At 49.9% G+C, this 22,168-nt stretch overlaps 2 protein-coding genes across 3 annotated transcripts in view; both read left to right on the forward strand.

The window, feature by feature from the left end:
* Rgs14 (regulator of G protein signaling 14) overlaps window positions 1-5,897 on the forward strand; it is a 15,917-nt gene extending 10,020 nt beyond the window's left edge. The window contains exons 6-15 of the mRNA XM_010622061.2: window positions 126-269; window positions 412-523; window positions 821-933; window positions 1,344-1,553; window positions 3,737-3,813; window positions 4,041-4,167; window positions 4,255-4,336; window positions 4,443-4,489; window positions 4,576-4,690; window positions 4,955-5,897. Coding sequence (XP_010620363.1) covers window positions 126-269; window positions 412-523; window positions 821-933; window positions 1,344-1,553; window positions 3,737-3,813; window positions 4,041-4,167; window positions 4,255-4,336; window positions 4,443-4,489; window positions 4,576-4,690; window positions 4,955-5,157 — 1,230 coding nt within the window. The 3' untranslated portion in view covers window positions 5,158-5,897. The remainder of the gene's footprint in view (window positions 1-125; window positions 270-411; window positions 524-820; window positions 934-1,343; window positions 1,554-3,736; window positions 3,814-4,040; window positions 4,168-4,254; window positions 4,337-4,442; window positions 4,490-4,575; window positions 4,691-4,954) is intronic.
* Window positions 5,898-14,177: 8,280 nt separating this feature from the next.
* The window catches only part of Slc34a1 (solute carrier family 34 member 1), a 14,114-nt gene continuing 6,123 nt past the window's right edge, over window positions 14,178-22,168 (forward strand). The window contains exons 1-8 of one of the 2 annotated variants that reach the window (XM_010622060.3): window positions 14,179-14,289; window positions 15,427-15,556; window positions 15,698-15,847; window positions 15,934-16,062; window positions 16,137-16,280; window positions 17,141-17,252; window positions 17,377-17,572; window positions 17,657-17,752. In XM_010622060.3, the coding sequence (XP_010620362.1) occupies window positions 15,448-15,556; window positions 15,698-15,847; window positions 15,934-16,062; window positions 16,137-16,280; window positions 17,141-17,252; window positions 17,377-17,572; window positions 17,657-17,752 (936 nt within the window). In that variant the 5' untranslated portion in view covers window positions 14,179-14,289; window positions 15,427-15,447. Of the gene's footprint in view, window positions 14,290-15,426; window positions 15,557-15,697; window positions 15,848-15,933; window positions 16,063-16,136; window positions 16,281-17,140; window positions 17,253-17,376; window positions 17,573-17,656; window positions 17,753-22,168 lie in introns of both variants that reach the window. The other variant, XM_019207201.2, reaches the window with a different exon arrangement.

The raw sequence follows: 22,168 nt of genomic DNA on the forward strand, positions 1-22,168 counted from the left end.
CGGGAGAATAAGGGTTCCATCCCTATTGGGGGGGGGGTCGCAAGGGCAGCACTTGGGGCGTGGACGGCGTGCAGAGCGCCCACCCACCCAGACCCAGTCTCGGCAGCTCCACATTTGCCCAGCAGATTTTCAACTTGATGAAGTTCGACAGCTATGCGCGCTTCGTCAAATCCCCGCTGTACCGCGAGTGCCTCCTGGCCGAGGCCGAGGGGCGCCCCTTGAGGGAACCTGGCTCCTCGAGCGTCGGCAGCCCTGACACCACTAGGAAGGTGCGGATAAGGCGGGGTGGGAGGCGGGGGTCCAGGGGATGGTCTGAAGGAGAGCACGCCCCAGGGTGCAGATCTGCTGGCTTCAGCCAGGACGGACCTTCAAGACCCCGGCCTGGCACCAGCGCTTATTTTGTACCCGCAGAAGCCGAAGCTGAAGCCTGGGAAGTCGCTGCCCCTAGGCGTGGAGGAATTGGGGCAGCTGCCCTTGTCTGAGGGTCTCGGAAGCCGCTCACTCCGCAAATCTTTCCGCAGAGGTGAGGTAGGAGTAGGCCACAGAGATGGGTTGAGATGCCCCTTCCTCCCACTTGATCCACCCAGTCTGTAAGCCTTCAAAAAACGAAAAGAAAGAAACACATATCCCTGGGCCACCGCATTCCCCTGGGTGGTTCTGTTCCCAGCGTAGGCTCCCGTGGTAGCGGTGCTTCCGGGACGCACCACACTGCCTGGAACGAGAGCTCAGAGCAAAGGCCACCCGAAGCCGGAGGGGCCCCTGCAGAGGTGTGGGTGAGGAGTGGAGGGGCCATGCCTGTTCATTGCTCCCCCTACTCTAGAGCTGGACTGCAGGGCCACAAACTTGGCCTTGCGCAGAGAATCTCAGGGCTCCCTCAATTCTTCGGCCAGTCTGGACCTTGGCTTCCTTGCTTTCGTCAGCAGCAAATCTGAGGTGAGCCAACTTTGGGGAAACACGTACATTGTGGATTAGGGCCACTGCTCGCCCTTTATGTGGTTCCTGTCATTCTCAGCCAGTGTTCTCACTTCTATTTCTAGCTTGCTCTATGTAGCCAATCCCTTGCCCTCGTTTTTCTCCTGTCCTCAGGCATATGGTAGGCACACATTCTCATCTAGCAGAAATGTGTGTATGTGCAGGTCTCAGGTATGTACAACATGTGTGGGTGTCTATGGGAGAATCCGTCCACATATTTGCTTGTGCAAACCTATGTTCTGGTAGGACACATCTTTGCCTGCTTCCAAGTATGTCCTGGGACGTGTGTTCCCCAGTGAGCTTACCTGTCTCTGTGTACCTGTCTGAATGCCTTTGCACGTATACCTACCCACTCCCTCCACTCCTGCCAGTATCAGAGCCACCGAAAAAGCCTCGGGAGCACTGAAGGTGAGAGTGAAAGCCGGCCAGGGAAATACTGCTGTGTGTACCTGCCCGATGGTACAGCTTCCTTGGCCCTGGCTCGACCTGGTCTCACCATCCGTGAGATGCTAGCCAGCATCTGTGAGAAACGAGGCCTCTCTCTGCCTGACATCAAAGTCTACCTGGTGGGCAATGAGCAGGTATGAACCTGACCTGGCCCTAACTCTGACCTTCCTGATCCTGACCCCACTCCATCCTGTACCGATCCTAAATCAAACTCTTTTCCCTGTTCTCGCCCCTTTCCTAACTTCAGTCTGCACCACAAACCCACAACCCCACCCAAGCCCTATGCCCAACTCTAAAACAGCTCCAGCACCAACTCCTCATTCAAACTTGGGCATCACCCATTTTCCCCAAAAATCTTTCCCTTTCATATGCATCCTGGGATTTAGCTCAGTGGTTCTGCCACTTGCCTTGCAAGCACAAGGTGCCAAGTTTGATCCCCAATACAAAAAAAAAAAAAAAAAAAAAAAAAAAAAAGCCTCCTTACTTCCCGCTTCAACCCTTGCCCTTTTTTTTTTTTTTTTTTTTTTGAGACAGGGTCTCACTATGTAGTTGAGACTGACCTGAACTCACTATGTAGCCTAGGCTGGTCTCGAACTCACAGTGCTACTCCTGCCTCAGCCGAGTGCTAGGATTACAGGTGTGCACCATGACTCCCGGCTCCCATTGCCCTATTTTGATGGTCTTGAGGGAGGTAAAACCTGGCAGGCAAGGCAAAAGTTGCTAATGGACCTGGGACTTTGCTCATTATTCCCACAGTTCAGACTGTAGTCCCATTGAAATTTCCATATGCAGGGAGCCTTTGCCTTCTCTGCCACTAGAGTCATCCAGCTGTACCTAACCCCTGAACAACTTCCCTCTGGCTACACACTAGCACTAAGCTTTCAAGAGGTGTTTAGGGAAATCTCTTTAAACTGAACCATCAAGTAAGGAGATATAAAAGGAATAATACTTGATGTCATGTAGACCATCAGGATTTTGTTCATCTAGTAGTCAAGTCAAAGGCCCTGCCAAGTCGGGTGGGGTGAGCAGGACTCAGACCCAGGCTCTGCTATCCAAGCCCACAATCTAGAGGTGAGCCAGACAAGAGGTGCCTAGGGAGGTGGAATCAAAACCTCTTGGGGAGAGCGTAGGTGTCTCTGGCTGGTGTCTGGAAAGCTTCGTGAAAGAAGCAAGAATTGATGAGGATAGGGAGGAGTGTGCCTGGCAGAGCTGTGGCAGAAGACATTCCAGGCAGAGGGAACAGCTTAAGCAAAGGACTGGAGGTGGGTACTTGTAGGACCTGTTCAGGAACCTGGGGCGTGGGAATGTGAGAGTAGCAGGGGAGGCACTGTGCCCACTGTCTCGGGCCACCAGACCAGCCACCAGCAGCCCAGATGGGCATGCGTACTTGCTAAATATAACTTCACCACCCACACTCCACCTGTCTCTGCTGCACAGCACAGGCTTACTGTCTGGGAGAGGCTTCCCCCTCCCTCCCACCACCCACTCCCAGGGCTGGCACAGACAGTGAGGCCTCTAGCGGGTGGGCATTGCTATCGTTGCTGTTTATGTACCTAGTGTGTGCCAGGTACTGTGTCAGTGCTCCATATCTTTCTGGTCTCATAGCAGTCTTAGGAGGTGTGTGCATTTTCTACAGTGAGAAGACAAGGGGTATCCTTGGTAAGGAGGGGATAGAAGTGGTGGACAAATGTTAAAAAAGGAACAAGGCTTGGGTAGCTGACCACAGGAGGGTGGTGAGGAAACGTATCTAGCTGGTCTGGTTGGATTTCTCATGACTGAGAGATAGGGGCAGCTGTCCAGGAGGCAGATCTGACCAGTGATCTGGGACCTAAGCTTGCCTCTTACCAAAGCACCCCACCATTCCATTTCATGCCCACCACACCCTTCTGGTTCCCATAACTCTAGTCCTTTCCTAGCTTCCTCCAACATTCTTACCACTCTTAGTAGCTTGGTCTTATAGGGAAGGGAGGAGGGGGTGAAGGGAGGTTAGGGATATGGGGAAAAGATGAGAACCAAGACCTGTCATGTAAAGGTATAAGATCCCAATAATGAATGTAACTGTACTATATACCTAAAATGTACCAATAAACTCGATGAGAAAAACAAAACCAAAAAAAAACAAAACAAAAAACAAAACAAAACAAAAAAAAGCTTGGTCTTATCTATTTGTCCCTGTACAGCTGTACTATCCACTTCCCTCTGATTTTTAGGGAGCCCTTTGGAGAACACAGGAGAAAGTGAAGTGGTGCCCAAAGGCCCCCCAGGGATGGCTCAGGGTGGGGGGGAGGGAGTCTTAGACCCTGCCTGGCATCTGCAGAAGCCCCTGGTCCTGGATCAGGATTGTACTGTGCTGGCAGACCAGGAAGTGCGGCTGGAGAACAGGATCACCTTCGAGTGAGTGTGTACCCCAGGCTGGGTCTGGAGTACTGCATTGCTTTGACTTGGTTCTGCTACTGATCTCCCCAACTTCCCTGAGGCTCCAACCCCTGGGCTCAAACTGCAACCTGAAACAGTTTCACCCTCCTGGTTCCATCTGTGCCCACTCTGGTCCTGTCCTGGGAGGGCTGCAGGAGAGGGGGGGCTGGGTCTCCACCCCTCTGCAGCCCAGGGGTCCTGTGCAGGCTGGAGTTGGCTGTGCTGGAGCGAGTGGTGCGGATCTCCGCAAAGCCCACCAAGCGGCTGCAGGAAGCACTGCAGCCCATCCTGACAAAGCATGGTCTGAGCTTGGAACAGGTGGCTTTACACCGGGTGAGCCAAGGGGCAGCTGACCAGGGTGGGTGCTTGGTAGTGGGGAGCCGATTACCTGTCTCACAGGCTGCTGACCTCTCCCCGCAGCCAGGTGAGAAGCAGCTGCTGGATCTAGAGAAACTAGTGAGCTCAGTGGCCGCCCAGAGACTGGTTTTGGACACTCCTCCAGGTAAGGAACATTGGCCCTGGAACTTGACTTCTGGGTATGGCTCTGGACCAGGAGGATGGGAGACCAGGCAAGAGGCAGACAACAACAGTGGCACTCTCTGTCACAGGTGCAAAGATCTGTGAAGCCAGCAGCATATCACCCTGCTCCAGCCAGGTAAGCAAGAGCCCTGGGATGCCTTCTTCCTTCCACCTGCTAGTTTTCTTCCATCTCCTGGTTGTGACTGACCCACATTCTTATAGGAATGCCCTCCTAGGACCCAGGACAAGGCCACTCATATCTCTCCACAGCCCCCCAGTTCTCTTTTGGAGGTGCCCAGTAGTGCCACTGAGAAACGGCAGACTTGTGATATTGAAGGTATATTTTGGGGATAGTGGGGACCAGGGACTGGAGCGACTAGGGAAGTCGGGAGGAATCAGAGAAACTGTAGCTAAAGCAGTAGCCTGAGTGCCTTTGGGGCTGGAACAAGAGACCTGGGGGCCATTAGAATTGGAGGACAAGAGGGGCTGGAAAAAGAGACCCAGAGGCCATTGGTGCTGCTCAGGGAGGCAACAGAACTGAGGTGGGCTAGCATAGGCAGTGATAAGAGGGTGGGCCTTGTGACGCTCTGGCTGCCCTCAGGCCTAGTAGAGCTGCTGAACCGAGTGCAGAGCTGTGGGGCCCACGACCAGCGGGGCCTTCTTCGAAAAGAAGACCTGGTACTTCCGGAATTTCTGCAGCTGCCTGCCCAACGGTCCAACTCCCTGGAGGCTCCACCACAGACCAAGTCAGCTGCCCGGCCCAGTGGGGGACACTCAGACTCCACTACTGGCCCAGCCCTCTGACACCTTAGTCACAGTCCAGGCCAGCTGTTTGACACCTGGCGGGCCGAGCATGCCGTGGGTCCGCTCTGCATGCCCTGTCTGTGCCACAAGTGTCCCTGGCCCTTTCCTGCCATGGGCAGGCCCACAGGAAGAGCCAGGAGGGGGTGGAGAGGGAACTCAGAAGCACCATGTCCCACAGCTGCCACTACCTGCTTTCCCCCACTGGGAGGGGGTGGGCCTAGCTCCCTGGTGCAGCTGTGCCCAACATGGAGGGGTGGCATTGGCAGTGCCAGCCTCCCCAGCCTATGCCAAGTTTCAGCAGGGGGCAAGAGGAGGGGCTGGCCCCTTCTTAAGGAGTAGATAAGAGTGAGGCCTGAGGATGCAGGTGGGCAGCTCCTCCCTATACCCACAGAGACTCTACTGTACATATGGACTTTGCAGTTGGCTTGGGGCAGCTGGGCTTGTCCTGGATGTATGATATTGTTATTATAATAATTATTATTATTCTGCCATGAAGTGTGTTCTTTGTTTGTCAGTCTGTTCTGCTCCCCACCCCCCACTACAAACCACACTGCCTCTGTCACCAAGATCAGTGCCAGGAAGTTCTTGGGGACTTCAGGATGTACCTCCTGACTTCCTGTTTTCAGAATCTCTTTTCCTGACTGCACAGAATATAGAGTCAGAGGAGTACATAAGAGAGACAGACAGATGCCTCCCTCCATAACAGCTATGCCCCGGCCATCATCCAGCTGTTCAGTCTCTGGATCCAAATATATCAGTCTGGCTACTGCTCTCTGCTTCTGTCAGGGCCCCAGTGTGTCTTTACACAACTAACTGGGGGTTCCTTTGAATGCATCAAAGGCCTATGTGGGGATCAGGCGCAGTTGCACATGCCTGTAATCCCAGCACTCGGGAGACTGAGGCAGGAGGATCATTGTGAGATTGAGGCCAGCCTGGGCTACATAGTGAATTCAAGGCCAGCCTGAACTACATAGCAAGACCCTATCTCAAACAAAACCAAACAAAAAACATCTATATGGGAGACACTGGTTGTTTGGGGGACAAATTTTCACACATATCTGCTTTGGCTGGGTGGTTTTTCCTGTCTCCAGGAAGACAGGGCAGCCAGGACTCTACACAGGGAGGGGAAGCAAGGAGGACCTTCCAGAAAGAGAGCCCCAAGCCTGTGAGGAGAGAAGTAAAACTTGTCCCAACTCTGAGAGGTAAATGCTGCCATTCTGGAGAGCCTTACCTGAGGGGTAGGGGAGAAGCCTTCCTGCCTCAAACAACTCAGGCTACACTTACTGACCCCTCTACCAAGTACTCCTCTACCATTTCTCTTTTCACCCAACTGGCTCCTCTTCCTCCTCAGAATTGGTGGGATACATCAGTGAGGTTTACTGGTCCACCTTGCCATCCTCTTCCAGCTTTTGCCTTCTGCCCCCTTGGCCTATTTTATTTGGCTGGGGGCATAAACTGCTAGATGGAACGATGATCCAGTCCTGGCCAGTCAGATACTCCATTCTCCTGGACAGAGTTTGGTTCCGGATGTTCTTCTGATTTCAGTTGTTCCAATCAGAATCCTAGTCCTGGTCATTTTTTACCTCCTCCTGGGGATCTGTACCAAGGACCTTCAGGAAGACAACCTGCATGGGAATGAAGCCTGCCCAGAAGAGCAGGACTGAGAGGTGGAAGGAGATTCCTGACAATGTTCACTCATGCCTAAAATCAACCACTTGTAGACTTTCTTCTTAGCCAAACAAATACACTCTTTCTGGGCATGTATATTTGTTTCTAAGACCTACAAACACAAAAGTCCTGCTTCAGTGGCCACCTCAGCAGTCTCAGATGGTCTCAGTGAAGCACGCAAGGACAACAGGTCATCAGGAGTCCTGACGGGATTGCATAGCACTAGGGTTTTTGTGTGAGGCCAGGGGTGAGAGGAGAGAAACAGTTATGCCCTTTCTCTGACCAGCTACAGAACTTCCTTCAGACCTCCTGGGACCTGGGACTTCTCTCTTGTGGATGGACACATCCTCCTACCTGCCTCAGAATAGACAAGTGGGGGCAGCAAGTGAGAGATGGGCTATGTTCCTGACGTTGGCAGGCAGATCCTGCAGGCCAAACCCAGCCCTCTCCTGTCCTTATACAACAATGATGGCTGTTACCCTTAGGGACCAAAGGGATTGTTCCATGGGAATAGAGGGGTCAAGGCCAGGTGAAAAGCCTCATAGAAGTCAGCTCCTGCAGGGGAAGGACTCACATTTAATGAGTTCTCCAAGATAGATGTGACCCATCCTTAATCTCATCTTCATCTTCACAACAATCAAGAGAGTGGGATGAAAGCAGGCTTGCAGGAGGGGGAGTGGCTGGCCTAGGATAATGCACAGATGTTTCTGTGGAGCTTTGCCAGCACTCAGATGCCTGACATAGGGACATAATCCAGGGAGGGACTCTGTGCACAGAAACCTGGATGAGGAGCCAGCACCTTCTTGGGGGAGGGTACATTGATACAGCTACTTTGTGTGTGGAGCGGGGCAGTTCAGGAGTTTCTTCTAAAAATTTAAAACAGCACGTTACCCTAGGGAATCCCACTAGAGAATCACTCACTCCAGAGATGTGGAGGCCTGGCCCTGAAGTTATCTGTTACCTGAGAACTGGCAAACAACCAGATGTGGGCAGGATTTGGAGATAATACGCACTGTGGCATGTCCATGCTCTGCAGTACCACACAGCAGAAAAAGAATTGGATACAGCAGATCCTAATGTGGGAAGTTCTCCAAGACGTGTTAGTGGTCAGTGAAACAAAGCAGAGCTGTGTTTACGGCGTGACACCTGTTGTGGTCTGTTTTCTGTTGCTATGACTGAATACCACAGACTGGGTAATTTATTTTTTTAAAAAGCTTATTGGAGTGTTTGTAAATGGGGAGGGGAGGAGGGGGTGAAGGGAGGGCAGGGACAAGGGGAAAAATGAGAATCAAGACCTATTATGTAAAGGTACAGAATCCCAATGATGAATGTAATTGTATTGTATACCTAGATTGTACCAATAAACTCAATAAAAAGAAAGAAAAAAAAAGCTTATTGGGCTGTGGGTGTAATTCAGCAAGTTCATGGCCCTAAGTTCAGTCTCCAGCACCAAAAACTAAATAAACAAAATAAAAATATAGGTTTATTTTGCTCACAGTTCTGAGGGCTACGAAGTCTAAGAGCATGGTGCCAGCATCTAGTAAAGGCCTTTGCAACATGGCAGAGAACATCACATGGTGAAATAGTGAGATAGCCAGAGAGCTTATTTTATAATAAAGCCACTTCCCAAATAATACATTGATCCATTAATCCATGAATGGACTAACTGATTCACAAAGGCAGATCCCAAAAGTCTACCTCCCAAAGGTCTCATCTCTCAACATTGCTATACCAAGGGCCAAGTTCCCAAAAGTGAACTTTTAAGGGACACATTCAAACCATAGTTAGAACTTCATGGGGTCAGGGATGTGGCTCAGTGGCACCATGCCTGCCTGGCAGGCACAGGGTCCTGAGCTCGATTCCCAGTACTGAAAATAAATAAATAACTTCGTAAACCACAAAGCACGGGCACTTGCAAGTGTACAAGAAAGGAGAAAGAAAGTTCTTCAAGTATATAGTGTACCCAACTGACAAGGAGATGGGGAGGGGACAAGGATTAGGAATAGTGGTCAAAGGAAACTTTTGCTTTAGTCTTAGTTTTTTTCTTTCTTCTAAGGAATACAATTTTATTTTTTATTTTTTATTTTTTTTGGTACCAGGGATCGAACTCGGGTCCTTGTGCTTGCGAGGCAGGCAGTGCAACCACTGAGCTAAATCCCCAGCCCAATTTAAAATAATTTTAATAACAAAAAGAACTACCCAACGATCCAACTTGGTAGAGTTCCATTCTTCCTTTAGGGACTTTAGTCTACCTTCATCTTGGGTCATTTGATTGGCTGGGTGTGCCCCTCTACCACAGTGCCCTCTGTCTTCCCCACTCTAACAAACCCTCTGCAGTAGCCCTAGCCTAAGGGAGACCCTGTTCCCTCCTCATAGTTGTGTGTCCAGGAGCCCCTCAAGGCCTGTGCCCTCATCAGCCCAGCCCAGACTGGCCCCATTTAGCAGGCCCAGACTCACAGCTTCTTCCTCCAAATTGGGTCAGGGATGAGAGGCACCAGCCAGTTAAACCTTAGCCCCATTTCACAGCTACTACTTGAGCTGGCTTCTGGGTAGACAAGAAAGATGGTATAGAGCTGCCCCTCACACCCAGGAGGGGTGCTGGCCTTGTCTACCTAGTACAAGGCATAAAGGAAGGGAGAGAACACATGCTTATTTATTACTAATTTGTATCTTCCCAACACCCCATTTTATACTGGGCATGGTGACACATACTGTAATTACAGTATTCGGGTGTCTGAGGCAGGAGGATCACCACGAGTTTGAGTCAGCCTGGGCTACATAGTGAATTAGAGACCAGTCTGAGCTACATAGTGAGACCTTGTCTCAGAAACAAACAAACCAACACCCCAATACTTCATTTTACAGAGAACACAGGCTAAGAGAGCAGGACATCCATGAGACTCAAACCCACATGACTCCAAGCCTCTAAGAGATAATCTTGCTCCTCATCTCTTTTCTTCTTCTTTTTTTTATTGGTACCGGGGATCGAACTCAGGACCTTGGGCTTGCCAGGCAGGCTGTAGAACCACTGAGCTAACCTTATCTTCTTCAACAAGGACCGGAGGAAGGAATGGTATGAGATGAGATGGTACACAGTGACCTTAGTTGTGGGCTGGGGTGGGGGCAATTGGGCCAAAGTATGCTGACATAGCAGCAGGTCAGTGCTTGCCCGGGCAGCCAAGGTGCACCCTGCAGGGAGCCTGGCCTGCTAGTCAGGTGACTCTGGCTTCTGAGGGTTAAAGAAGCTAGAGGTCACTTTCACAGAGAAACAAAGACCTAGAAGAGGAGAAATACAAATGGTTGCTACACTGAATCACATGCAGCCCATGAAATGAACAACTCCAGGGGGTGTCATTCCCATGCTTGACCACCCTGATAGACCGAAGAAGAGCTGGAAACGTAAACGTGTAGCTATGTTCTTTGAAAAGTACAGGACTTGGATAAGGAGTGGGGCTGTGACCATCTTAGCACTCGTCTGTGGAGAACTGGCTTGAAGGTGGAGCAGAGGCAGAGAGCAAAAGGAAAACTACCATAGAGCCAGCATCCCACCTTCAGACCAGCCTAGGGTGCTGCATATCTGGATGAAATTCTGACCGGCAAAGATGAGTGGGTGAGAATGACCTCACTAGCCAGAGAGCCACCAAGTTCCTGCCCCATTGCTGAGGGGCTGAAGGAACCCAGAACCCAGATCAAAATCTGGAGCATGGAAAATAGAACTGGAGCTAGGATTCTGGAGCCCAAAGTCTCGAACTGGAGTTTGAAGCCCAGAATGCAGACTGAAGCCAAAAATCCTGAAGTCCAGAACCTAGAGCCACGAATCTGGATTTGGAGAAGAACCCAGAGTCCAGTGCCTAGAACCAGAGCCCCAAGCTTGACATCAGTGCCAGAAACTAGATCCAGGAGACTGGAACTCAGAGCCCAGAGAATTTAGAATTCAGGGCCTAGAACTCCCAGCTGGAAGCAGAATTAGAGTATGGATTCCAGAACCAGGAGTTAATTAAGCTCAAGGCCCAGAACACAGATCAAAGCCAGATCTCAGAACTTCAAGTCTAGAACCTAGATACCAGGGACTGGAACTGCTGCTTTGGTAGCATGCTGTCCATGCTGAGCATGCTGTCCCCAGCCCTACTCTCCATGCTGGACCCTGAGGCCGTATGAAGGACACAGGACTAGAGCCACATGAGGGAGGGAGCTACAGGGAAGAGGCAATTTCTAAAATGCTCAAAGCAGCCTCAGCTCTTTTGGCCAGACTTTGGCCTTGCCTGTAAATCAGTGACCAGTGCCTGGGACACAAGGATTAATAATTATACAGGCTGCTTCTCCCCCAAATGGGAATGGGGCATCCTTAGGTCAGCCACCCCTGTCCTTGGCCCAGGAGGTGCCTTGAATTCCCCATCTGCAAAATGGGACTTGGATGAGACAATATCCCAGGGTTCTGTCTGCACTGGGCTGCTCTGGCCAGCTCAGATTGAAACCCAAGCTCTCTAAGGGAGGACAGTCAGGAGAGCCAGTGGAGGGAGTGCTCTGTTCCCCAGGGGTAGGTGGCTAGTGGCCCTTCTGCTATACCTTCCAGCCCCGTGATAAGAACCCTTTCCCTGACTGCAAGAAATGCATCTGTGGTACGTGTGTTCATGTATAGGCATGGTGGTCTGAATGCTGGGATGATGATCACTGCCATCTTCCCAGTGTACAGCACTGTTCTGACCCATAGCAGGGCTTGTATGTTCATTGAATTAATTCCATGCTTGTGAGAAGAGGCACAAGTCCTCAGACTACACTGATGGGGAACTCGGTTGTGGAATTCAACTCTCCCTATACCCTGAACAATCCAGTTCATAGACAGAATGGTCTTGAATGTTGGTTTTTCTTCCTTTGATTGTACTCAATCTTCAGGTCCTGCAGAAAACTCACATGCAGAAAACTATTTAAGGAGCAAACAGATGTTAACCAAGAATTGCGAAATCAACTGGTGGTGCCAACAACCTGCTCTGTTCCTGGATCCACAGGCTTGTTCTTGAGAACAATTTCTCTCTCTGTTCTGCCGTTGTGCTGCTCCTGGGGAAGTTATTTTCACTGGCATTATGAAATTCAATATATGTCGGCCTCTCACATTCATGCTGGCCGTGCTGTTACCGCTGTACATCACCACCACCTGTTCCTAATCCATTGCAGCTGTCTCCTCCCCCCTCAGATTTTGACATCTCAGCAGCATTTAATCCAACTGACCAGAGTGTCTCTCTCAAAACTTGGTCAACCTAGGCATTAAGGCACTGCATTTCTTTCTGGTCTTTCTCCTGATCCCTGGGTGCTCTTCTTGGTCTTCTTTAATGCCTTACCCTTCCTTAAATGTAGGTACACTTCTGGGCTCAACCATGGGCTTTCTTCATTATACATACAGTCCCTGGGGTCTGACTTCCCAGGCATAGGTTCAGGCCAGCAAGGCCAGAAGGAAGCCAAGTTGCATTGGTCCTCCCAGGCTGTGACGGCATGCTGGTCATTTGTTGTTCAAGCAGTTATCACGCTTTTGTTTTTTATTATTTTTGGTACTGGAGATCGAACTTGGGATCTTGTGCTTATGAGGCAGGTGGCGGAACCACTGAGCTAAATCCCTGGCCCAGTTATCATGTTTTTAAAGGGAAGGCGGTGACATGATTGACTTTGGATTTTGAAGAGGTCACTGGCTGCTTTCTTTGGAGAATGTGTTGGGGGGCAGCCACAGCAGACACAGGCAGGGCACTTGGGAGGTCACTGCAGTTCCCCAGGGGAGATGACTCAACCCAGAGTGGCTCAGTCCACGAAGGTGGCCACAGAGATGCTAGGCAGTGAAAGGATCAGGTTGCTCCTGGAGAGATAAAATTAGGAAAATTGGAGGAAGATTTGGAGGTGAGGGGGTGGAGGAGAATAAACGTCCAGGAGGTCTGCCTGGTGTCTGGCTCCAACTGATGGGCTACACTCTACTTGCAAATGCTGGGAACATGAAGGAGGCTCACTCAGGGTAGGGTGAGGAGCACAGTGTGCTCAGACCTAAGAGCCAACTGCTCCTGCCAGAATCCCCTCTGACATAGCCTGGGCAGACGCATCTGCCTCCCAAATGGCTTCTCCTCTTCTGTGCCTTTTCTCCAAGTGAGACAACCCCAACTAGCATGGCTCTGAGCCGTGAGAAAGTCCAGGAAAGCCATGGCCAGGGAGACACACTGACACTGTCACGAACCAAAGAAGAGACAGGCACCTGGGGACGGACAGTCATAAAATGAGCAAAGGGGCTAGAGACCTGGATCTCCAGGGCTAAAATGGAGCCACTTTCTCTGCTGCTCCCAGGAGCTCTAACAGAAGATCTGGCTAACTCTAAAAGTTTCATTCCTTTGGAAATGGTGGCTATATAAGTCTATAGAATTTTGGAATTTTGTCTCTTAGGATGCATTTAATCAATAATTAACTGCAGGGCTGGGGATTTAGCTCAGCCGTTTCACGGCCTGCCTTGCACAAGGACCCAAGTTCGATCCTTGGTACCAAAATAATAATAATAATAATGATAATAATAATAATAATAATAATAATTAACTGATTTCCCAAAAAACCCTGAACTCTATGGCAAAAGGAAGGACCTTTTGCTTGGACCTTTGCTTAAATGAGAGGGGAATCTGGCCTTGACGTCTTCATCCAGCATGGAATAGGAATTTAACTGAATGGAATTTAGGAATGGATGGGCACACATATGACTGGCTAGCTGGCCAGATGGATGGATGGATGGATGGACCAGAAGGAGGATAGGTTGATAATGTTGGTAAGTTACTTAGTAACTTAAGCTAGAATTTTTGGGGTACTGAGGATTAAACCCAGAACTCAGGGCCTTCACACTGAATTACACCCCAGCCCTTTAAAACAATTTTGAAAAAATTTTTTGAGATGGAGTCTCCCTAAGTAGACATATTGTCCAGTCTGGGTTTTAATTTGAATTTCCTGCCTAAGCCTCCAGGAGTGTTGGGATTACTTGGACCTTTGCTCAAATGAGAGGAGAATCTGAGCGCCATCATGCCCAGTTCTAAATTAGATCTTGTATGGAACCAACATTGTTTAATCTGGTCACATCTTTAATCCCAACCAAAATCTCATTACTGTGTGACTTTGGACCCTAACTCAGGCTCCACGGTCCCAGGAAAGGGAAATAAAATTCTGTGCCTGGGGGCAGGGGATGTGCTTGTGCCCTGGCAGGATCATGGTTCAGTTAACTGTATGTTGGGGAGGGTAGAGCCTGACTAAACACTCCCCCTGCAGAGCTAAAGATTAGCAATTAACAGGGAAGAATCTCAGGATGAAGTTAATTGGGGAACAAAGGGAGGGCAGGTAGGGTTATAGGAACTTTGCCTTTGATCTGAAGGTATAAAGAGGAGATCTCAGCTATTCATTAGGCCCCTGGAGGCTTCCCTGAGCTGCTAAACAGGAGCTGAAACATAGAACCTCAAGGTGAGACCAGGAGCCCCCCACTCCAAGCTCATCCCTAACCCATCACCCCATCCCTGTTTCTGTCTGTGCACCCACTTCCTGCTCTCTATAACACCTTGGTCACATCCCAGCCTGCCTCACTCTTCTAGATTGAAAAGGATTGCTTTTGCAGGGTTTAGAATTCAGCTCTGCATATTCTTCTACCCCATGGACCTCTGGGACATTGTGGCAAGACATCAAAGCAGTCAGGGACACCCTACCCCAAGAGCAAACATTCATGGGGCAGTGCAGGGAGCACCTAAGAAAGGCTAGTCCTTGTCTGAGCCTCATTCATGGAAAAGACTACCAGTATTTGTTTACTGCCCTTTGAGGACATGGATAGGGGAGAGAAACCCACTGTGAGAGGTATCCAGGACCTTCGGATCCAGGCTAAGGGACCCTCCCCAAGGTGTATACTCAGCTGACTCCATAAGCCAAAGGTGTCCATGGCACCTCCTTGATCTCCGGATGGAAAGACTTCCTGCATGGCTCACCTGGGCTACATCTGCAGCCTCTGTGTTATGTCCCTTGTTCCCTGGTTCCCTTCTGCTGCATGCATAGCAATTCTGTTTCCAAGCAGCTGGGCTGTCTCCCGTTCCAGGGCTATTGCAAACATGCCCTTCTCCCTCTCCACCCAGGTACCACCCAGTTAATCAGGTTCATTTCAGCTTCATGAGCTCTTCCTTCTCCACGAGCCCATGCCTTGTCATGGAACACTAGTGGTAGCTGTATCTATCATAACACCCCTACTGTCATTTCCCACTTATTGAGAGATTATTTCACTTACATCTGTCTCCCCACTAGACTTTGAACTTTCTGAGGGCAAGGGCTATGTCTGTCTTTAGTCACCACTGTAGCCCAGCATCTAGCTCAGAGCCTGGAATAAAGTAGATGCTCAAGAAATACTTGTGGGACACACACACGCACGCACAAACTTAATAAATGAATGGGTGAAGCAATGTGTAAATTGGGCCTGAGTGCCTGAGTGTGCATCTCTGGATGTGTCTGAGGAGAGGGACGGGATGGGGGATTTGTGGGTGTACATCTGCGTGTGTGTGGGTAGGAGTGTCTAGGACACAGCAATTGTCATCCAGCATTGCTGCAATTCCTGACATGCAGGCTTCACTGCCAGTGCCCAGTATGATGTCCTATGGAGAGAGGCTGGGGAGCCCCGCTGTCTCCCCACTTCCAGTCCGTGGCAGGCATGTGATACATGGGGCATCCCTTGCCTATGTGCCCAGCCCACAGGGTGAGTGCTGTTCCCACACCCTGGACCCTGCTTGTGAATGGTTGTCCACATCCCAAGGGAGGTCCCTGCTCTTCCACTTGCCTCTCCCCTTCCCCAGGCCCCTGGGGCCTCTGGAAACTGCTAATCAGCCTTTTCCCCCAGTCCTGCACAGGATCCCAGGGACAACCGCTTATGCCTTCCCCAGCCTGAGCCCAGTGGCTCTTACTGAGCATGGCTGCCCCTATGGAGAGGTTTTGGAGCTCCATGACCCACTACCTGTCAAGGTGGCCCTGGAGGAGGAGCAGAAGCCAGGTAAGCTGGGCTAGAGGGCAGCAGGGGCAAGGGCGATCATAGTCCCGGTCCCCTGCCTGCTATGCTCATACATGGCTTGCCTCCAGAGCTGGGGCTGGCCCAGAAGATATGCCAGGTTGGCACCACGCTTCTCAAAGTACCACTGATGCTGGCTTTCCTTTATCTCTTTGTCTGCTCCCTGGATGTACTCAGCTCAGCCTTTCAGCTGGCCGGAGGTAGGGCCTAGTCAGAGGAGGCTGGGGAAAGGGTTTTGGGAGGACCTCAGATGATACTGACCTGTGCTCCTCAGGGAAGGTGGCTGGAGACATCTTCAAGGACAATGCCATCCTGTCCAACCCAGTGGCGGGGCTGGTGGTGGGGATCCTGGTAACTGTGCTGGTACAGAGCTCCAGCACCTCGACTTCCATCATCGTCAGCATGGTCTCCTCTGGCTGTGAGTGGGCCAGGGCAAGAGCCTGGGGACCTTGGGTGGTACTGGTGGCATGTCAAGGGTGTGGGATGGGAGAAGTACTGGGGATGGGGGAGAGGGCTGAGTGCAAAGAGCAGGGCTCTCACATCTGCCCGCTAAAGCAGAGCCAAAGCCTATATTATGATTTATTGCAAAGAATTGCTTTGCGCAATTGTGACATGGCTAGTCAAATCTGAAATCTGTAAAGCAGGAAATCTGGAAGACAGGCTGGAATTCCTAAGCAGAGCCAATGCTGTAGTCCACAGGTGAAAGTTCTTTCTCCTAAAGGAAGCCTTGGTTTTACTTCTAAACCCTTTTATCCCATTGAATGAGTGTCACCTAGATTATCAAGCATAATCTCCTTTACTTAAAGTCAACTAATGGTAGGTGGAAATCACATCTATGAAGTACAAGAAGGCAAATCCAGAAACACCCAGATTTGTGCTTGATTGAATAACTGGGCACTAAAGGCTAGTGAAGTTGACACACAAAACTAGCCTGTGTGTATACACAAACACAAGTATGTATTTGTGCATTGGACACAAGACCTCACAGTGCACTCACACACATGTATGTACTCACCTGGTGCGGTACATATACATCTAGTCACATGGGTCATGGGGCCAACAGGTATTGTGGGGCTGGAGCCAGGTGGCCCTTACCTAATTAGTTAAGAAGTCACCTTGCCAGGTGTGGTGGTGCATGGCTGTAATGCCAGCAGGGGGATCGCCATGAGTTTGAGGCCAGTCTGGGCTCCATAGTGAGTTCAACGCCAGTCTGAACTGCAAAGGGAGACCCTGTCTTAAAAATAAATAAATAAATAAAGAAGAAACCTCTTCTACCAGTGCTGGAGGTGAGCTCTGCCATCCCCATCATTATGGGCTCCAACATCGGCACCTCTGTCACCAATACCATCGTGGCTCTGATGCAGTCAGGGGACAGAACTGACTTCCGGCGGTGAGGAGAGGGTAGGAGGGTGGGGCTTTTGCTCCTTGGGGGAGGGCAGCCCCACATTCTGGGAGCTTCCAGGATGAATGCACCCTGGCTCCAAGTTGCCCTGCAACATGGCCTCCCTGCCCAGGGCCTTCGCGGGGGCCACAGTGCACGACTGCTTTAACTGGCTATCCGTTCTGGTCCTACTGCCTCTGGAGGCTGCCACTGGTTACCTGCATCACGTCACCGGACTTGTGGTTGCCTCCTTCAATATCCGAGGCGGTCGTGATGCCCCTGACCTTCTCAAAATCATCACAGAGCCCTTCACAAAGCTCATCATTCAGGTGGGGACAAGGCCTGGCATGGGGTAGAGGCTGGAAGTAACAAGACGCATCACCCTCACTCTCCTTCTCTCATCTTGCCCACAGCTAGACAAGTCTGTGATTACCAGCATTGCTATAGGGGATGAGTCCCTGAGGAACCACAGTCTAATCCAGATCTGGTGCAACCCAGACCCTGTGGAGGTGAGTCCCAAGCCTGGCCTCTTAATTTTATGGTTCATAATCCTCCAGATAGTCCTTGGAGATCATTTAGCCGGAAGAGAGCAAATATATGTTACTTTTTCTGTGATAACATGCCGGTGGCAGACATTGCTAATCTCTCTCAAACTCACACGTTGATTTAGGCAGACATCACCAATCAATTAGAATTGATGTGTAATTAATCTACCCCAGTAGACCTCAAAGTACGGTCCATGGAGCACTGACATCAGTACCACCTGGGAAGGTACTGGAAATATAAATTGAATGTACATCCTTCCCTAGAACTACTGAATTATGCATCAACAAACCCTCTGGGTTTGTTTGTGCTCATTTGATTTTTCGTTATATTTTGTTTTTTGGTACCAGGGATCAAACTCAGCACCTTGTGCTTGTGAGGCAAGCGGTGCCCTCACTGAGCTAAATCCCCCAGCCCCTTGTGCTCAAGTTTGAGAGCCATCAATATAGTCTGCTCTCTGATTTCACAGGTAGAGAGATATTCAGAAAGACTAGGAATCTTGCCAGACCTTATCTACTGTGTCAGGGCCTGAGGATATCAGCAGGGTTAGTGACTCAGATGTTTGGGGACCCAGAGGGAGAGAGGGTGAGACGAAAGTTCTATAAAGACACTTGGGGAAACTAGGATGAATAGGAACCTAGCTCAGGGGCAAGACACGTGAGCTGCCACATGGACACTTCCTCGAGACACAGCAGACACTTGGGCTATTAGGATGCCTTCTCCTAGACTATACAAGTGTGAGTCCTCTATCTTTCTGCACTGTTTCCCTGCTTCTACTGCTCACAAGAACTATTGAGATTGGTTGGACACTCATGGACCAGCCATTATGCCAGGGCAACAAGGAAGCAGGCAATTAGCACACTTTCTTTCTCAGCTATAAAAAAAGGAAAATGCTTAAAGATCATAATCCACCACATTTTCTTCTCCTTAGTTATTCATATAAGAACTAATTTCATTTAGAACAAAATGCAAAATCTAAAGCCCACAGTTCCGGCCTAAGCCCTTCCCCCTCATTCTCTCCGTTTGCTACTTGATGTTACTGGACCTTTTCCCAGCATGAACAGAAAACACTCAATCAACTTGCCCTACCATGTTCCTTTGCATCCAAAGTGGCACACAGCTCGAGCTCAGCCTTTTTGAGAGTTTAAGGCAGCATGAAAAAGCCCATGTGGATAGCTTTTATGTTGGCTTCATGACCTCTCTAACATGTCAGCTTATCTTCTCATGAGCTCTTGGGGCACGCTGAGAGCTCTCTAATTACCATAGCTCCTCTACTGTAGAGAAAAATCTAGTCTACAGCCATACCACCCTGAACGCACCTGATCTTATCTGTGGAGCAAGATCTGGAAGAGAGAAATCACACACTTTAATTTCCCACACAAAAAAGAAATTCTTCTACTGTTCCTCACTTCCTCTGAGCTGCCCTCATGCAGTGTTGGTTAGGTGAACACAAGGACCCCTTTTTACAAAAGCAGAAACTGAAATTCAGCTATGTGAAGTAACTGTCCACCTTCGCCTGGCTGGGGCTGGCTTCAGGCTTTTCTCTACTGTCCTAGGTACCACTTTCCAGAGCTCTGATTTCAAGTCCCCACTCTATTAGGAAATCGTTTCCTTATCAGCACCTTGTAAAGAGATGAGTTCCCTGTGCTTACCCTCCTTCGGGGACTTTTGCCCATAGGAATGTGATTCATGGCTCATGCTCTTGTGATGTGCAGTGGTGGCACCTCCTGCACCAAAGACTACACCAAAGTTTTTCTTTTGATGCCAAACTTTCCCTAAGCTGTATTCCTTCCAACTTATTGCCTCCAGCTTTTAGCACTCGGGACCCAACCTTGCCCAGTGGGTCTCCCGGGACCCTATGTCAACAAGGAAAAGATGAGAGTCTAAGGCTTTCCAGGTGGGAAAAGGAAAAACAGACCCACTTTTGGTGTCTTAAACACTTCTGGATGTTCTGCAGGCCTGGTACTGTCCAAGAATTGTCTTTTGTGGGGAGTCACACTGTAGATTGTCAACTATACTTGCCCTTAAATAAGTATCTTTTGAGGACTTGCAACCTGGGAAGCAGGGCTTATCAACTCTACTTTACAGATCAGGAAACAGCCTCACAGAGGTACAGTGGTTTATCTTAGTCCATAATTAAGGTAGGGTTCAAATCCTGGTGGAATATTGACCTCTCATCTTTCTGCTTCTCCAAGATAGCGTCTTGACATGCCACCCTTTATGTCCATTTCCCAGCCTGCCCATCAGGCCTGAATGCGACTCCAAAGTGACGGGTGGGTGTTACTCTGGGGAAAAATCTTTTTTTTTTCTTTCAGACAGGATCTTGCTATGTAGGTCCGGCTAGCCTTGAACTTACTATGTAGCCCAGGTTGGCCTCAAACTCATGGCAACCCTCCTGCCTCAGCCTCCCTAGTGCTGAGATTACAGGCTTTGTCTGCCACTGTGCCTTTTATAATGATAAATTCTCCTCTTAGCCACCAGATGGAGCTGCTAGCACAGAGCTATTCTGCTGCTTACAGAAGAACAAAGGCCCTGAGCTCCCTTCCTCTGGAGGGGAAACTATTGCTCAGGCCCACATCCTGTGTGTTTCTCCCCTGGGAAAGGATTCTTGGAGCCTGATAGTCCTCTGTGAGCTTAATCACTTCCTTCAGTTCCCAGAAGCGTCTCCTTAATTTGGGGTGTCTCTACAGGCACTTAAATCCCAGCTCCCTCTTTCAAGACTGCCAACTAATGCCTGGGGGAAAGGCACACAACCTCACCAATTCCATGCCATGGAGAAGGCAAGTGAGGCTCAGGACCAGCATACAGTTCAGTGTCACACAGCTGGGAATGGCTCAGCTGGGGCGACCCCAGGTCATGAGAAGGCCATTCATTCTGTTCTTTCTTCAGTCTCCCCTCCGCAGCCCCTTCCCGCTCCTCCACTCAGACCCTAGGCCCAGGCAGGATAGGCACATCCTGGAAGAAGGCCCCAGATGCTGGGCCTCCAGGCTCTGTTATCTAGGCTGCAGTTTCTGCCTTCTGCCTTCCCCTGCAAGAAAGCCCCAAGGTATGCTGCTTTGCCCTAGTTTCTCCTCCCACCTAGTTTTGCAGTCTATCAGTCACCTCTCTTTGCCCCAACTGCTACCTTTATACCCACTTGTAATTTAAGGTCTCTCACACCCTCTGTGGACTCAGCCAGGGCTATACAACCCTATGTAGAAAGATCAAGGCTCCAGAACCCCAAAGGTGGGCCTGGGTATATAGCTCAGAGGTACAGTGTGTACTTGGCATGCATGAGGCCTTGGCTTGTATCACACACACACACACACACACACACACACACCAGAGGCTAGCCCTTAGCTTGGCTATGCCCCTGATACTTCCAGCCCTAGGGCAGGACCCCAGCAAAGCTCCTTATCCTTCTCCAGTCTCCAGGGTCACAATCCCTTCCCCCAAGAGACCCTTGGGCCCAACCCAGAATGATCAGTGTGACATAGGTTGATCAGGCACGCACAGGGGATCATCTGCTTGCTAGGGGACACACCTGCCCCAAGAAAGTCCACCACATTCCTACCCAGAAAAGCCAGGAGCTACCGGGGTTCTGACTGAAGAAGTCCATCATACACCATATGATTCTGATAGGCCCGGGGAAGGAAACTATCTGTTCCTTATTTGGAGACACAGTTGACTAAGGCTTGTCAGGAATTAAAGCCTGCAGTGAGGGCTTTACATATATTTTCTTTTGTAACCTTTATAACAGCTTTTTTTATTATCCTATTTTAAAGAAATATGACTCGGAGAGGTAGCATGACTAACTCAGGGTAGTTGGTATAAAAAAATAGGATTTGAACTCAGATCTGCCTGACAGCAAACACCTGGCTCTCTCTCCCTTACCTGCACAGTAGGTAATTACCATCACTCTCCCAGCTTGGTCTTCCAATCTATTCTATCAGTTTCCTCCTGGTTTTTCAGGCTGCAGTTCAAGCCCCAGGCTTGACAGACACGAGGAACTGGGAACACAGATAGGCACATTTCCCCACCTGAGGGAGCGCATCCCACTAAAATAAACTGTAATTTTGCCATAAACAATTCTTATCTCTATCATACTCCTCCCAACCTTCTCCCTCACATTTTCTCCCCCTGCCCCATGCTGGGATGGAACCCAGGGCCTTGTGCAGGTTAGGTGAGTGCTCTACCACTGAGCTGCATCTTCAGTCCCATCATATATATTTTTTTTTAATTAAAAAGAAATGTGTTTGAGACAGGGTCTCACTATGTAGTTGAGACTGACCTGGAACTCACTATGTAGCCCAGGTGGTCTTGAATTCACAGCAATTCTCCTGCCTCAGCCTCCTGAGTGCTGGGATTACAGGTGTGCTCCACCACGCCTGGCTAGTCCCATT

This window comes from Fukomys damarensis, unplaced genomic scaffold (genome assembly GCF_012274545.1).
Source record: "Fukomys damarensis isolate Sample0158 unplaced genomic scaffold, DMR_v1.0_HiC HiC_scaffold_9, whole genome shotgun sequence".
NCBI lineage: Eukaryota > Metazoa > Chordata > Mammalia > Rodentia > Bathyergidae > Fukomys > Fukomys damarensis.